Source organism: Pristiophorus japonicus, chromosome 3 (genome assembly GCF_044704955.1).
Source record: "Pristiophorus japonicus isolate sPriJap1 chromosome 3, sPriJap1.hap1, whole genome shotgun sequence".
NCBI lineage: Eukaryota > Metazoa > Chordata > Chondrichthyes > Pristiophoridae > Pristiophorus > Pristiophorus japonicus.
The window spans coordinates 271,315,120-271,329,576 of record NC_091979.1 but is presented as its reverse complement, the minus strand read 5'-3'; the positions used below and the strand labels follow the sequence as shown (position 1 = coordinate 271,329,576).

The window sequence follows — 14,457 nt, the reverse complement described above, 5'->3', positions numbered from 1 at the left end:
ACTCACCCTCAATTTTCTCCCGCATCATATACGGCACAGCTCTGGCTTTGTGGTGCCCTAGTCTGGCGTACGGGGTGATGCGTATCACTAGTTTGGAACCTTTGAAAGTCCCCACACCAGGTTGAAATAAGGACCTATGAGCATGAACTTCCAGTTCATCTCGGCTAGCCAGCTCCTCCCCCAAAAGCGCGGGAACATTTCTTGAGACAATCCAGAGTGACAGCCGGTTCTCTGATCCATTGTGTGCGACTACCAACATTGCACTGCCTAGCACTGGGATGATCTCTTTCGTGTACTTTCGTAATTGCGTGTCAATGCATTCTAGTTTGGGTCTGCTAGCTCCGAGTGCCCATAGTTTCTCGAATTGTTGTACACTCATAAGTGACTGGCTGGCCCCTGTGTCCAGTTCCATGTGTACCGGGGATGCTGTTTAATAGGACTTATCATCATCATCATCATCATCATAGGTGGCGTTTTGGTATATGAGCTGTGGATGTTTGCCACATGAAACCACTGAACTTCAGCGTCCATTGCTTTGTCCCAAGCATCAACCTGCCTTGCAGATCCCTCTTCGGGTTCATCTGCCTCGTAAATTTGCATCGCTGCGGGCTTCCTGCACATTTTGGCTAAATGTCCACTGAAGTTACAATTTCTACAGATAAATTGTTGAAACCTACAGGTTTTTGCAGCATGTCTGCCCCCGCACCTCCAGCATGAGCGGAGATCGTTGAGCAAAAGGGCTGCTCCGTTAATGGGTGTCAATGGCCCCATCCCGGGACGCATTGTCCGCCGTGATGGCGTAAATGCCTGTTCAACCTGCCATTGTCTCCGTTAAGGACCCACTCGAGTCTGTTGCTGCCTGGGTAGTGTTGAATTGCCCTTGCCTGCCTGCGGGGTTCTGAGTCGCGTTTACAATGTTAACTCCCTGATCCATCGTTGGAAGCAGAGTTGCGCGCGTATATTATCTTGATTTCCTCCTCCCCCACCATGAAGGTCTGAGCCATCAACGCCGCCGCTTCCAAGGTCAAGTCCTTGGTCTCAATTAGCTTTCTGAAAATCCCAGCATGACCAATGCCCTCAATAAAGAAATCCCTTAACATCTCCCCCCTGCAGGCGTCTGTTAACTTAGAGGCTGGCCAAGCGCCGACGGTCTGCAAAGAAGTATGCTCTGTCCTTCCCGACGTTGGTGTGTATACGGCTCACCAGTTTGAGGTGCTCACCGATCAGTTTGCTGAACTCTTCAAAAGGTTTTGTCCGCCGGCTTCTCGGGTGCGAGCAGGTCTTTCATCAACGCATACGTCTTAGGTCCGCAGCTGGTCAGTCGATGCGCCCTTCGCTTGTCAGCCGCTGCATCTCCCAGCCAGTCCTTCGTGACAAAGCTCTGCTGGAGCCTCTCAACGAAATCGTCCCAGTCCTCACCAACACAGTACCGTTCCTCTGTGCTACCGGTGGTCATTCTCGTGAGTCGTTGATTCCCGTTTCTCGCCGCCAAATGTAATGTCCTTACACACTACTATAAATTCACACGAGGCACATGCTGCAGACAAGGTCACTGTGACCTGAACCTTTATTCACAGGACCAAGAAGTGATGACCCTGCGTGGGACCTCCATTTATATACCTGGATAACCAGGTAAGGAGCATCTCCCACAAGTTCATCCCCTGTGGTCAAGGTGTGCATTTCTTCGGTATATTCAGTATGCAGTGATGTTATGAAGGTTACAGTTACATTAAGGTTACATACATGACAAAAAGGACCACCCTTTGTGTTATTGTCTCATTGGTGGATAAATCCTCCAGTTAGTATCAGCAATTTGAGATATACGCAACCCAATAGAAACAAAGTTAAACTTTATCTCTGACCGTCGAAGACAAAAATCTTGGGCAAGTAGCTGAGAGCGACAAATCCTGATTCATTCAGATTTAGAATTTGTCCACCTAATGAGGCAAAAGCGTTAAAAACAGTCCTTCCCAAACTTTCACACCCACAAAGCTTGAATAGAACATGCCAGTGAACAACACCCATGCACATAGGACCGAATTGCTCAGGCTTCATGACATGATCCAAGGGCTACATTTTGCCCATAGGACTGCAGTTATACATCCTGATCTGGGTGACTAATGTGTTCCCCCCCTAAAAGTATTAATACAATTTATAAAACAAATCCATCGATATTTTGTAGGGAGGTGGGGGGGTCACCATTTAATTGACAAGTATATTATGCTCAAAGCCATGCAATACATTGCACACTAGTATAGGCACATTTAAAGCAAGTTCTTTAGTAAAAAAGAAATACCTCATAAGTACTCCAACACTTGTTTAGCGTGGACGTACACAAACAAAAAAATCTTACAAAACCAATACATTTTAAAAACTGGTTGTGTCCCAGAAACAAGGGGAACATCCCAATGGAATCCCAAGCTGCACTGGCTTTTGTATTCTCTGCAGCATTACTTTTATCACTAAGTGCATGTAATAATATAGCAATCTCAGCCAGCTCATTCCCCGTGTGCACAATTAAAAACTTCATAAATATTTGACCTTTGATCACTTCCTTAGCTGCTTTTCGGATTCCCCTCTTCATGATTTCAAACATGCTTAAATTGAGACCTACCATTTGGACAGAATAAATTAGAAAGTCTTAAAAAATCAAATTTTTCTGCTTAACTTTATTTTAAGCATTGTTGTGGTTTAAAGAGTTTCTTTTAAGATGATAAACTGAAAGCAACAATTAGACAATATAATAATAGATACACAACAATCTCATGAACTAGGTTTTGTAACTCGTGCATCTTTTTTCTCATAAGCCATCATACATATACAGACACTATTTAGAATGAATTTATGACTACAGCCACATACAGTACTCCAGTCAATACACCATATTCATCCTTACATCCCCACAGGAAAAGCCAATAACGAACAGTCTTTTATATATTCACACACACACATACACTTTAATAGTTTTTAAATCTTTTTTGCTGAATTCAAGCTTGCAATTTGGATCAACAGTTTAAAATACATAATGCATGTGCTTTTTAGAAATACTGGTTGTCAGGTACTTTCTGCATTGAGTGTGTGATCTTCCCAACTCCTAAGCACTCATAAATCAAATGATAGAGCTGATGGGTCATGCAGATTTTGCCAGTCTACTCTGTGCACACATTCATCAGGAGAAGTATTACTCACTCAGATAAAAAACCCAATGCCATAATGAACCCCAGTGAACCAATAAACAGCTCCATCGACAATGCCTGTCTGTTCCACTCCATTCCGTCACAGATTCATCACTAGCTCTTGGAACCTAACATGCTATAAATCATACCCTCATTCACCACAGCCTATTTTCTCTGAACTAAGATCTTACTAAAAATTAGGCTAAGAGTAATGGGGTGGCTTCATGGCCACTTAGTAGATAATGCAGTAGATAATATAGTTGTAATAGGGTGCTCAAGGTAGGTATTTAACTACACAATATTTACCTATATTACCATACAAGCATTAAAACTACAAGATTTGAACCTTATCTATATACTACAACGAGAAATCAAAGGCTAAAATTACTTGATCAAAGATCATTGATAATGCACCTCTGTGCTGGTAACATTTTTGTTCCACAATGCAAATGCCATTCTATTTTTCACAATATCAGACCCCATTCAAAAATTTCTTACACAGCTTCCTGGAAGTATATGATCTACTTAAAATGACAGATGCGGAATCTGCAATTGTACTGATGGTGAAACTATCAGCGTTCGCCGTCATTACAACTGTGAAACTGACAGCAACTTCTGAAGTATGCACGTGCGCAGTTAAACACGGAAATCTAGAAGTTACTGTTAGTCATTCCCTGCTGAACTCCCCACAGCAGACGACCAATTGAAGTCAAGGAAATGGTGAGAATTTGAGCTTTTACGTTGGAATGTCACTTAGGAAAAAAAAGTTCGGCCTTGTTGAATGAGGCTTTTTAAATGGTGTATTGAGTCATAATTACTTAACTGTTCTGGCCCTGAAAAACTAATTTTATATTTGTGGAATGTCAAATTTGTCAATTATGATAATTCCATATTTTTATATTTCAGCTTCTATCTTAAATCCCATGTGCTTGTCTCAATCTTTATTCGCTCTTTGTAAAATGATTAAAAAGTGAAGGAAAAAAATCAGTGTATTTTATTACCTGGTTTGGTGTCTGACAGAATTCGTCAATGTGATTGGCTGCCCAGCCAACTTGATGACATCACGGTTGCTGGAAAATGGAGATCTCCTCGACTTGGCGACAGATTCAAATTAACATTGGGAGAGATGAAATTAACAGAGATCGCTAGATCTTTGTGGGCAGCTTTCTTCAAAGTCAGCCGTGAGCGCCAGCACTTTGCCGTTGACAGCAAAGTCCATCTGATTGGGCTTGAGTTGAGCTTCTTCCCCCCCCAAAAAACATATTTTCCTCAACTCATTAAAATGGCTATAAAGAGAAAATGTGTCCAAAAAAAAGTTAACGTTTTTGTTGTTTGTCTGTAAGGGATCCCAGCATCCCTTGGGAGCACTGTTCCTCACTCTGGAGTGTCTTATTAAAGACTGAGGTCATTGTTACTTTAACCTCCCTGTGTGCAGCCTCATCTGTATTAGGAACACAATAACTGGCGACGGGAATACGAATCCAACACAAAGATGCAGCAAACTGTGGGCATCCTGGAGAAGTTCTCGGAGGGCAAGGACTGGGAAGCCTTTGTCGAATGGCTAGACCAGTACTTTATAGCCAACGAGCTGGACGGAGAAGGAAGCGCTGCAAAAAGGAGCGCGGTTCTCCTCACAGTCTGCGGAGCACCGACCTACAGCTTCATGAAGAATCTTCTGGCCCCGGTGAAACCCACAGATAAGTCGTATGAGGAGCTGTGTACACTGGTTCGGGAGCATCTTAACCCGAGGGAGAACGTGCTGATGGCGAGGTATCGGTTCTACATGTGCCAGCGATCTGAAGGTCAGGAAGTGGTGAGCTACGTCGCCGAGCTAAGGCGACTTGCAGGACAATGTGAATTTGATGGCTACCTGGAGCAAATGCTCAGACTTTTTTGTACTGGGCATTGGCCACGGGACCATCCTACGAAAACTTTTGACTGTAGAGACACCGACTCTCAGTAAGGCCATTGCGATAGCAGAGGCGTTTATGTCCACAAGTGATAACATCAAACAAATCTCTCAGCACACAAGTGCTAGCAATGTTCACAAATTAAATAGAACTGTGTTTGCGAGCAGAAATGTACAGGGCAGAACCCACGAGTCTGCAACTGCCAGCAGGCCTCAAGTGACCCAGATGACTTAGAGTCCCCAACAAAGGATGAATGCAACGCAATTCACAACTTGTTGGCGTTGTGGAGGCTTCCATTCAGCCTATTCATGCCACTTCAAAGGGTATGCTTGCAAGAGCCGTGGAACAATGGGGCACCTCCAACGAGCTTGCACACGAGCTGCAAGCTCTGCAAAACCTGCTAACCACCACGTGGCAAAGGAAGATCGGTCCATGGTGAGTCAAAGCAACTTCGAGCCTCAGAGAGAGGAGGCAGGTGCTGAAATACACGGGGTGCACACATTTTCGACGAAATGTCCACCTATAATGCTAAACGTAAAATTGAATGGCTTACCCACAGCCATGGAACTGGACACTGGCACTCGCCAATCCATTATGAGTAAAAAGATGTTTGAGAAACTGTGGTGCAACAAGGCATTCAGACCAGCCCTGAGCCCCATCACACGAAACTGAGAATGTACACCAAAGAGCTCATCACTGTCCTGGGCAGCACCATTGTCAAGGTCAACTACGAGGGCACGGTGCACGAACTGCCACTCTGGAATGTCCCGGGCGATAGCCCACACTGCTTGGAAGGAGCTGGCTGGGCAAAATCCGCTGGAACTGGGATGACATCCGAGCGCTATCACATGTCGATGAGGCCTCATGTACCCAGGTTCTTAACAAATTTCCTTCCCTTTTTGAGCCAGGCATTGGAAACTTTTCCGGGGCGAAGATGCGGATCCATTTGGTCCCAGAGGCACGACCCATTCACCACAAGGCGCGAGCGGTACCTCATGATGAGGGAGAGTGGAAATCGAGCTGGACAGGCTGCAACGCGAGGGCATCATCTCCCCAGTGGAATTCAGCGAGTGGGCCAGCCCGATTGTTCCAGTACTCAAAAGTGATGGCACAGTCAGGATTTGCGGCGATTATAAAGTAAGTATTAATCGTTTCTCGCTACAGGACCAATACCTAAGGCAGACGACCTATTTGCGACGCTGGCAGGAGCTCGACCAAGCTCGACCGGACTTCTCCAGCTCCTGCGTCATGTAGGCCGGAGTCTTTGAAGGGCCTCAACTGCATCAACGTGCACAAGGGACTGTTCATCGACAACAGAAGCCCGTTTGGAATTCAGTCAGCTGCAGCGATCTTCAAGAGAAACATGGAGAGCCTACTCAAGTCGGTACCACACACAGTGATCTTTCAGGACGACATATTGGTCACAGGTCGGGACACCGCCGAGCACCTACAAAACCTGGAGGAGATCCTCCAGCGACTGGATCGCGTAGGGCTGCGGCTGAAGAGGTCGAAATGCGTCTTCATGGCAATAGAAGTGCCGTTTTTGGGAAGAAAGATCGCGGCGGACGGCATTCAGCCCACAGACGCCAAGACAGAGGCTATCAGGAATGCGCACAGGCCACAGAACGTCACGGAACTGCGGTCGTTCCTGGGACTCAATTATTTTGGTAACTTCCTACCGGGGTTAAGTTTAGAGCCCCTACATGTGTTACTGCGCAAAGGTGAGAACTGGGTAAGGGGGGAAAAAAACAAGTAATTGCTTTTGAGAAAGCCAGAAACATTTTATGCTCCAATAAGCTGTTTGTATTGTATAACCCATGTAAAAGACTTGTGCTATCATGTGACGCGTCGTCGCACGGAGTCGGGTGTGTATTACAACAAGCTATCGCTGCGGGGAAGTTGCAACCTGTCGCCTATGCTTCCAGGAGCTTGTCTAAGGCCGAGAGGGCCTGCAGCATGATTGAGAAAGAGGCATTAGCGTGTGTGTTCGGGATAAAGAAAATGCATCAGTACACCGGTTTGGCCTCAAATTTGAGCTGGAAACCGATCACAAGCCCCTCACATCACTGTTCACTGAAAACAAGGGGATAAATACTAATGCCTCAGCCTGTATACAAAGGTGGGCACTCACACTATCAGCGTATAACAATACCATCCGCCACAGGCCAGGCGCCGAGAACTGTGCAGATGCTCTGCCCACCACGGGGGTGGAAATGACTCAGCCTGCAAACTTGTTGACGGTGGCGCAGCCCGCAGACTTGTTGATGATTATGGAAGCATTTGAAAATGATAAAATCATCTGTCACGGCCCGCCAGATTAGGACTTGGACCAGCTAAGATCCTCTGCTGTCCCTAGTAAAAAACTGTGTACTGCATGGGAGCTGGGCCAGCATCCCCGTTGAAATGCAAGAGCCAATCAAGCCGTTCCAGCGGCAAAAGGATGAGCTGTCCATTCAGGCAGACTGCCTGTTGTGGGGTAACTGCGTAGTGCTACCAAAAAAGGGAGACGTTCATCTCGGATCTCCACAGCACACACCTGGGTATCGTAATGATGAAAGCCATAGCCGGATCCCACGTGTGGTGACCCAGTATCAACTCTGACCTAAGAGTCCTGTGTACGGCAATGCAGCGTATGTGCTCAGTTGAGCAACGCGCCAGAGAGGCACCACTAAGTTTGTGGTCCTGGCCCTCCAGACCATGGTCAAGGATCCATGTCAACTATGCGGGCCCGTTTCTCGGTAAAATGTTCCTGGTGCTGGTGGATGCTTTTTCAAAATGGATTGAATGTGAAATAATGTCAGGAAGCACCATCACCATTGAAAGCCTGAGGGCCATGTTTGCCACCTACGGCCTGCCTGACATACTGGTCAGTGACAACAGGCCATGTTTCACCAGTGCTGAATTTAAAGAATTCATGACCCGCAATGGGATCAAACAGATCACCTCGGCCCCATTTAAACCAGCCTCCAATGAGCAGGCAGAACAGGCAGTACCAACCATCAAACAAAGCCTTAAACACGTCACAGAAGGCTCACTCCAAACCTGCCTGTCCTGGGTACTGCTCAGCTACCGCACGAGACACCGCTCGCTCACAGGAGTGCCCCCAGCTGAGCTACTCATGAAAAGGACACTTAAAACCAGACTCTCACTGGGTTCACCCCAACCTGCATGATCAGGAGGAGAGCAGGCAGCAGCAACAAAATGCAAACGATGGTCACGCCTCTGTCACGGGAAATTGATCCGAATAGCACATACACAGGGTCAAACTATGGACATGGTCCCAAGTGGATCGCGGGCACGGTGATAGCTAAAGAAGGGGATAGGGTGTTTGTAGTCAAACTAGACAATGGACAAATTTGCAGAAAGCACCTGGACCAAACGAGGCTGCGATTCACAGACTGCCCTGAACAACCTTTTTCGAGCCCACAACACACACCCAAAGGATCAACGACACCACGCCGGACCAGGAAATTGAACCCATCACACCCAACAGTACAGCAAGGCCAGGCTCACCTCGCAGCCCTGCAGGGCCAACAATACGCCAGCCCAGCGAGAGCACAGCCAACACGCCAGAACAGACATTTGTACCAAGGCGGTACACCAGGGAAAGAAAGGCTCCTGACCGCCTCATCTTGTAAATAGTTTTCACTTTGACTTTGGGAGGGGGGAGGAAAAGAGTGATGTTGTGTATCTGTAAAGCATGCACTCCCATGTTCCGCCACCAGGGAGCTCATTGCCTGAAGTCCCAAGGGATCCCAGCTACCCTTGGGAGCACTGTATATAAGCCAGCCCCAAAGGCCTGTTCCTCACTGTGGAGTGTCTTATTAAAGACTGAGGTGACTGTTACTTTAACCTCCCTGTGTGCAGCCTCATCTGTGTTAGGAACACAATAGTTTTAGGTACAACACCCTTCCTCAGTGCTTTGCACCAAAAATGTTAACATCTTTTCTCTACAGATGCTAAATGACTTGCTATGTATGTCCAGTATTTTCCATTTGTATTTCAAATTCTTAGCATTTTTGCCTCATTTACAAGATTATTCAGCCCAACGAGACAGAACTTTATCCTATTCTGAAATAACAACTCTGGAAAAAGTTGGTCTTTACAGAGACTTGCAATTCAATTATACTCCAGGTGTTCTTTATTTGATATAAAGACATGGATACTTCCCAATATACCAAAACAAAATGTATATGATTTCACTCGTCAACACTTTACATAACAACAGGAGTAGGCCATTCAGCCCCTCAAGCCTGTTTAGTCATTCAATTAGATCATGGCCGATCTTTTTCTTAACTCCATCTACCCGCCTTGCTTCTTAACCATTAATACCCTTGTTTAATAAAAATCCATCAATTTCAGTTTTGAAATTTTCAACAAATGTAGTCTCAAAAGCATTTTGAGGGAAGAGTTTCACATTTCCACTATCCTTTGTGTGAAGAAGTGCTTTCTGGCATCATCCCTGAACAGCCTAGCTCTAATTTTAAGGTCATGCTTCCTTGTTCGGGACTCCCCACCAGAGGACATCTACACTATCGATTCATTTGATCATCTTTAGCACCCCAATTCTACCACCCCTTAATCTTCCATATTCAAGGGAATGCAAGCCTGATGATCACAGCATAGTGAATTATAATGATTATTACCCAATATATTCTTACACTTCTAAAGGCAGGTCTTGTTAAATAACAGGCAACATTGTAAATAATGCAAACAGCTTTTACAGAAATATACCATAACCGTACATTTGCTTAAACTATGCACATTAATGTGTTGAACAATCAGTTTTTGAGCATTAGTTTATAAACAATATAACTACATACCCTTTCTGGTTGCGCGAATGTTCCAGCATTGCAAGGCGTTCTAGGATCCCATAGTTTGACTGTTTGATCCCAACTTCCTGTGACCATGACATTCACTTCTGGACAGTATTCAACACAACGAATTGAAGCATCGTGGGAACCCACAATAGATTCTATAAAACAAGATTAAATTAACTGAATTATGCTTTACATCAAGGAAAAACTGGCTGTCTGTCCCATAAAAATAAAGTGTGGCTTCTTTATTGTAAGAAATGCAAGCTTTAAAAGCGCATTTGTAGTGTAAAGCCCAATGGGAAAGTTCTTGGGATACGCCTTTCAAATAAAAGGCAATTCTAGGGTAGGGTGTCCAGGCTTTCCATCTGAATAGGCCATGGATTCTGAAAGGCCAGAAAAAGTTTAAACCCATGGTTTCATTCATGTTCATCTCTCATATTCTCATTTATGATTTATCTAGCCACTCAACTGGCCTTCCTAAGACTTAAACAGGACAAAGCAGCGAATAAGAATTACAAGCGTTAATATAATGAAATTGCTTAGCCTTCAAGATTGCCATGTGTCTGTCCCATGAGCTGAAATTTGGACCCCGCAGTCTAAATACTTTTTGTTCAAAGTATTGCTCCCCTTTTTATTTAAGGAATAATATTTAAAAAATAGAAAATAGTTGCAGGAGTAAGCCATTTGGCCCTTCGAGCCTGCACCACCATTCAATAAGATCACGGCTGATCATTTACCTCAGTACCCCGTTCCTGATTTCTCTCCATACCCCTTGATCCCTTTAGCCATAAGAGCCATATCTAACTCCCTCGTGAATATATTCAACGAACTGGCATCAACAACTCTCTGCGGTAAAGAATTCCACAGGTTAACAACTGTGTGAAGAAGTTTCTCCTCATCTCAGTCCCAAATGGCTTACCCCTTATCCTTAGACTATGACCCTTTGTTCTGGACTTCCCCAACATCGGGAGCATTCTTCCTGCATCTAACCTGTCCAGTCTGTCAGAATTTTGTATGTTTCTATGAGATCCCCTTTCATCCTTCTAAACTCCAGTGAATACAGGCACAGTCGATCCAGTCTCTCCTCATATGTCAGTCCTGCCATCCCAGGAATCAGTCTGATGAACCTTCATTGCACTCCCTCAATAGCAAGAACGTCCTTCCTCAGATTAGAAGACCAAAACTGAATACAATATTCCAGGTGAGGCCACACCAAGGCCCTGTACGGCTGCAGCAAGACCTCCCTGCTCCTATACTCAAATCCCTTAGCTATGAAGGCCAACAGGCCATTTGCCTTCTTCACCGCCTACTGTACCTGCATGCCAACTTTCAATGACTGATGTACCATGACACCCAGGTCTCGTTGCATCTCCCCTTTTCCCAATCTGCCGCCATTCAGATACTATTCTGCCTTCGTGTTTTTGCCACCAAAGTGGATAACCTCACATTTATCCACATTATACTGCATCTGCCATGCATTTTCCCACTCACTTAACCTGTCCAAGTCACCCTGCAGCCTCTTAGCATCCTTCTTCGCAGCTCATACCACCACCCAGCTTAGTGTCATCTGCAAACTTGGAGATATTACACTCAATTTCATCTAAAATCATTGATGTATATTGTAAATAGCTGGGGTCCCAGCACTGAGCCCTGCGGCACCCCACGAGTCACTGCCTGCCATTCTGAAAAGGACCCGTTTATCCCGACTCTCTGCTTCCTGTCTGCCAACCAGTTCTCTATCCACATCAATACATTACCCCCAATACCATGTGCCTTAATTTTGCACACCAATCTCTTGTGTGGGACCTTGTCAAAAGCCTTTTGAAAGTCCAAATACACCACATCCACTGGTTCTCCCTTGTCCACTCTACTAGTTACATCCTCAAAAAATTCTAGAAGATTTCCTCTGAAATGTAATTATTGAATAACAGGGAACGTCTACACTGTAAACCAGGGGCAGGGATTAGAAAGAGAATCAAACCAATCCAAGGGCCATTCTGGGATCACCCTCCTCCAAAGCACAGCCCTCAGACTAGTACAAAGACACGACCCCTGAATGTTTGCAATGTAAAGGTGGCTTACCCCTCAACTTTACTTCCCCTTCAGCACAAGGTGAATATGACCCCAGTTTATCACTCAGTAGTTTTTCAGTATACATAAGAGACACTTGGGAAACTTCCCCATTAGGGTAAAAAAAAACCTAGGGGCCGTTAATCCTAACTTTTATGAATACGCAGGATAATTTTTAACAAGTGAAATTTTTAAAAAGAGTGAAATTAAGTACATTTGTGTACCACTATCATTTCCCTCGATCCTTCAATGCAAAAAATTCCCATTATGAGGTCACCAAGGATTCCCAGACAACAGAAGTGCCCTTCTAAACTACAGTGGAAACAGAGGCTCTCAATCAAATTCTAAATCAAAGACAAGAGGGAATGTCAGATGTGTTTAAAATTAGGAAGGAATTGGATAAAGTAGCTAGAAACAGGTTTTTTTTACAGCAGTTGAGAGGACTAGAACAATGGGACATAGATACAAGATTAACTGTAAGCGATTAAGGACACAGAACGAGAAATGGTTTTAAACAGAGACTTGTGAGGCTGCGAAATGCACTATTTCCATAGTTAGTTAGCGACTGAAGCAAAAACAATGACAACATTTAAGAATAGGTTAGATAGGTGCTTGAAGGAAAGGGAAGTAAAGGGATACTGGAACAGAATGGGTATAAGATTAGGACTACTGCTCACATGGAGGATAAACACCAACACGGACGGTTTATGACAAATAGCCTGATATGTTATAATTTCTACGTTAAAAAAAACAAGAGATGGGCTTTTGACTTCTAGTTTAATATAATCTGCTGTCAAGCTTGGTAGACAAGTGGAACAATCAGAAGATGCCTGCTCAGACAACAGATCCAATTAAATAATTCCTTTGAACTAAAGATGTTTTCAGAGACTTACAAACGTAATTTAGTTTATCTAAAAAAAATGTTCAAGAACACCATGAAACTTCTTACGCAGCATGTTTAATACAAGCATCTTTCACCTTGATCTGTGTTTAAATCACGCATTTTCAGTGAAAGGTCCAATCCGCCACTCCATGAATGAGTTGGATCCTATTTACAGGGACAGATGGGTATTAAACACTTAGTACATAACATACTTTGATAAAACAAATATTGATTCAATGTTTACAATGAAGTAGCAACATATGTGCTTCATTTCCCTTTAGAAAGTTCTCCTGTACTTTTAAAAATATGCCTCAAGAAACTCTACTAAAACAATACAATACTATGGATTAGCTGCAAGTTATGTCATTCTGTAAAGGGTTCAATGAAAATCTGCACTTAATCGTTCAAAAGTAATATTTTCTGTAGTTCATTCCTAACTCATGAATTTAAGAATCCAAAAAATGCAAAGGGCTCCATAACTTCTTGAAAGCATATTTGAAGTACATTGGTGTTTCACTGTTTACTCCACATATTACCAAAAGCTGTATGACCTGCTACAAGGCCCATTTCAGTGTCACACTGAAGTCAGATGTTAGGAGACGCAAAAGAGCAGCCCTGGGATGAATTTAATACCTAGTGGGGCCCCTGCTCTTCTTCGAAATAGTGCCATGGGATCTTTTACGCCCATCCCGAGAGCAAACGGGGCCTCGATTTAACGTCTCATCCGAAAGATGTCACCTCCAACATTGCACTGGAATATAAGAATAGATTTTTTGTGCTCAAGTCTCTGACAAGATAGATTAAAGAGTAAAATCTCGAGGGTAATAAATCTCAAGGTTACTCCTGATACGCATGATAACTTATATAGGAATACGATAAAGGAGTTAAACATTTGGCTAGAGAAAAAGGATTCAGAGGGATTCAAATTCCTGGGGCATTGTCAGTGGCCTGAACTGGAGTGACAGGCCTACAACTGAACAAAGCTGGGACAAATGTCTTTGCTCTTTAATCTATCTTGTCAAAGACTTGAGCACAAAAAAAAGAGGCTAACACGCCAGTGCACCACTGAGGGAATGTTGCATTGTTGGAGGTGTCATTTTTCACTAGTAACCAATGTTCTGGGGAGAGATTAAACTAATGTAGCAAGAGAAGTGAAAAAACACAAGGAAACAGAAAAGCAAGCAAATGGGATGACAAAAACAAGAAAGTTTCAAGAATAAATCAGAAAGAGAAGGATTGCAGTATTACTAAGCAGAGCGAGCAAATTTGAGTTTAATATAAATCAAATAGGGAATTCAAAGGAAACCTCTTTACCCAGAGAATATGGAACTCGTTACCAGCAAATAGTATAAATGCATTTAAGGAGGTTAGATAAGCCTATGAGGAAGAAAGGAATAGAGGGTTATGTAGATAAGAGTTAGATAAGTGAAGACAGGAGGAGGTTCGCGTGGAGCATAAACACTGGCATGGACTGGTTAGGCCAATTGGCCTCTGTGTTGTATATCCTATGTATGTAAATACACAAAGTATTGCGAATCAATTTGGGGGGCTATTGGCATAAATTTCTATGTGCGGTATGATATAATAACATTAACCAATGT

General features: G+C 43.9%; 1 protein-coding gene across 3 annotated transcripts in view; it reads right to left on the bottom strand.

The window, feature by feature from the left end:
* Positions 1-14,457, bottom strand: part of bub3 (BUB3 mitotic checkpoint protein) — a 38,436-nt gene that overhangs the window by 18,693 nt on the left and 5,286 nt on the right. For all 3 annotated transcript variants that reach the window (XM_070875003.1, XM_070875004.1, XM_070875002.1), the window contains exons 3-4: positions 12,952-13,021; positions 9,910-10,061 (exon numbers count right to left, since the gene is read on the bottom strand). In XM_070875003.1, the coding sequence (XP_070731104.1) occupies positions 9,910-10,061; positions 12,952-13,021 (222 nt within the window). The remainder of the gene's footprint in view (positions 1-9,909; positions 10,062-12,951; positions 13,022-14,457) is intronic.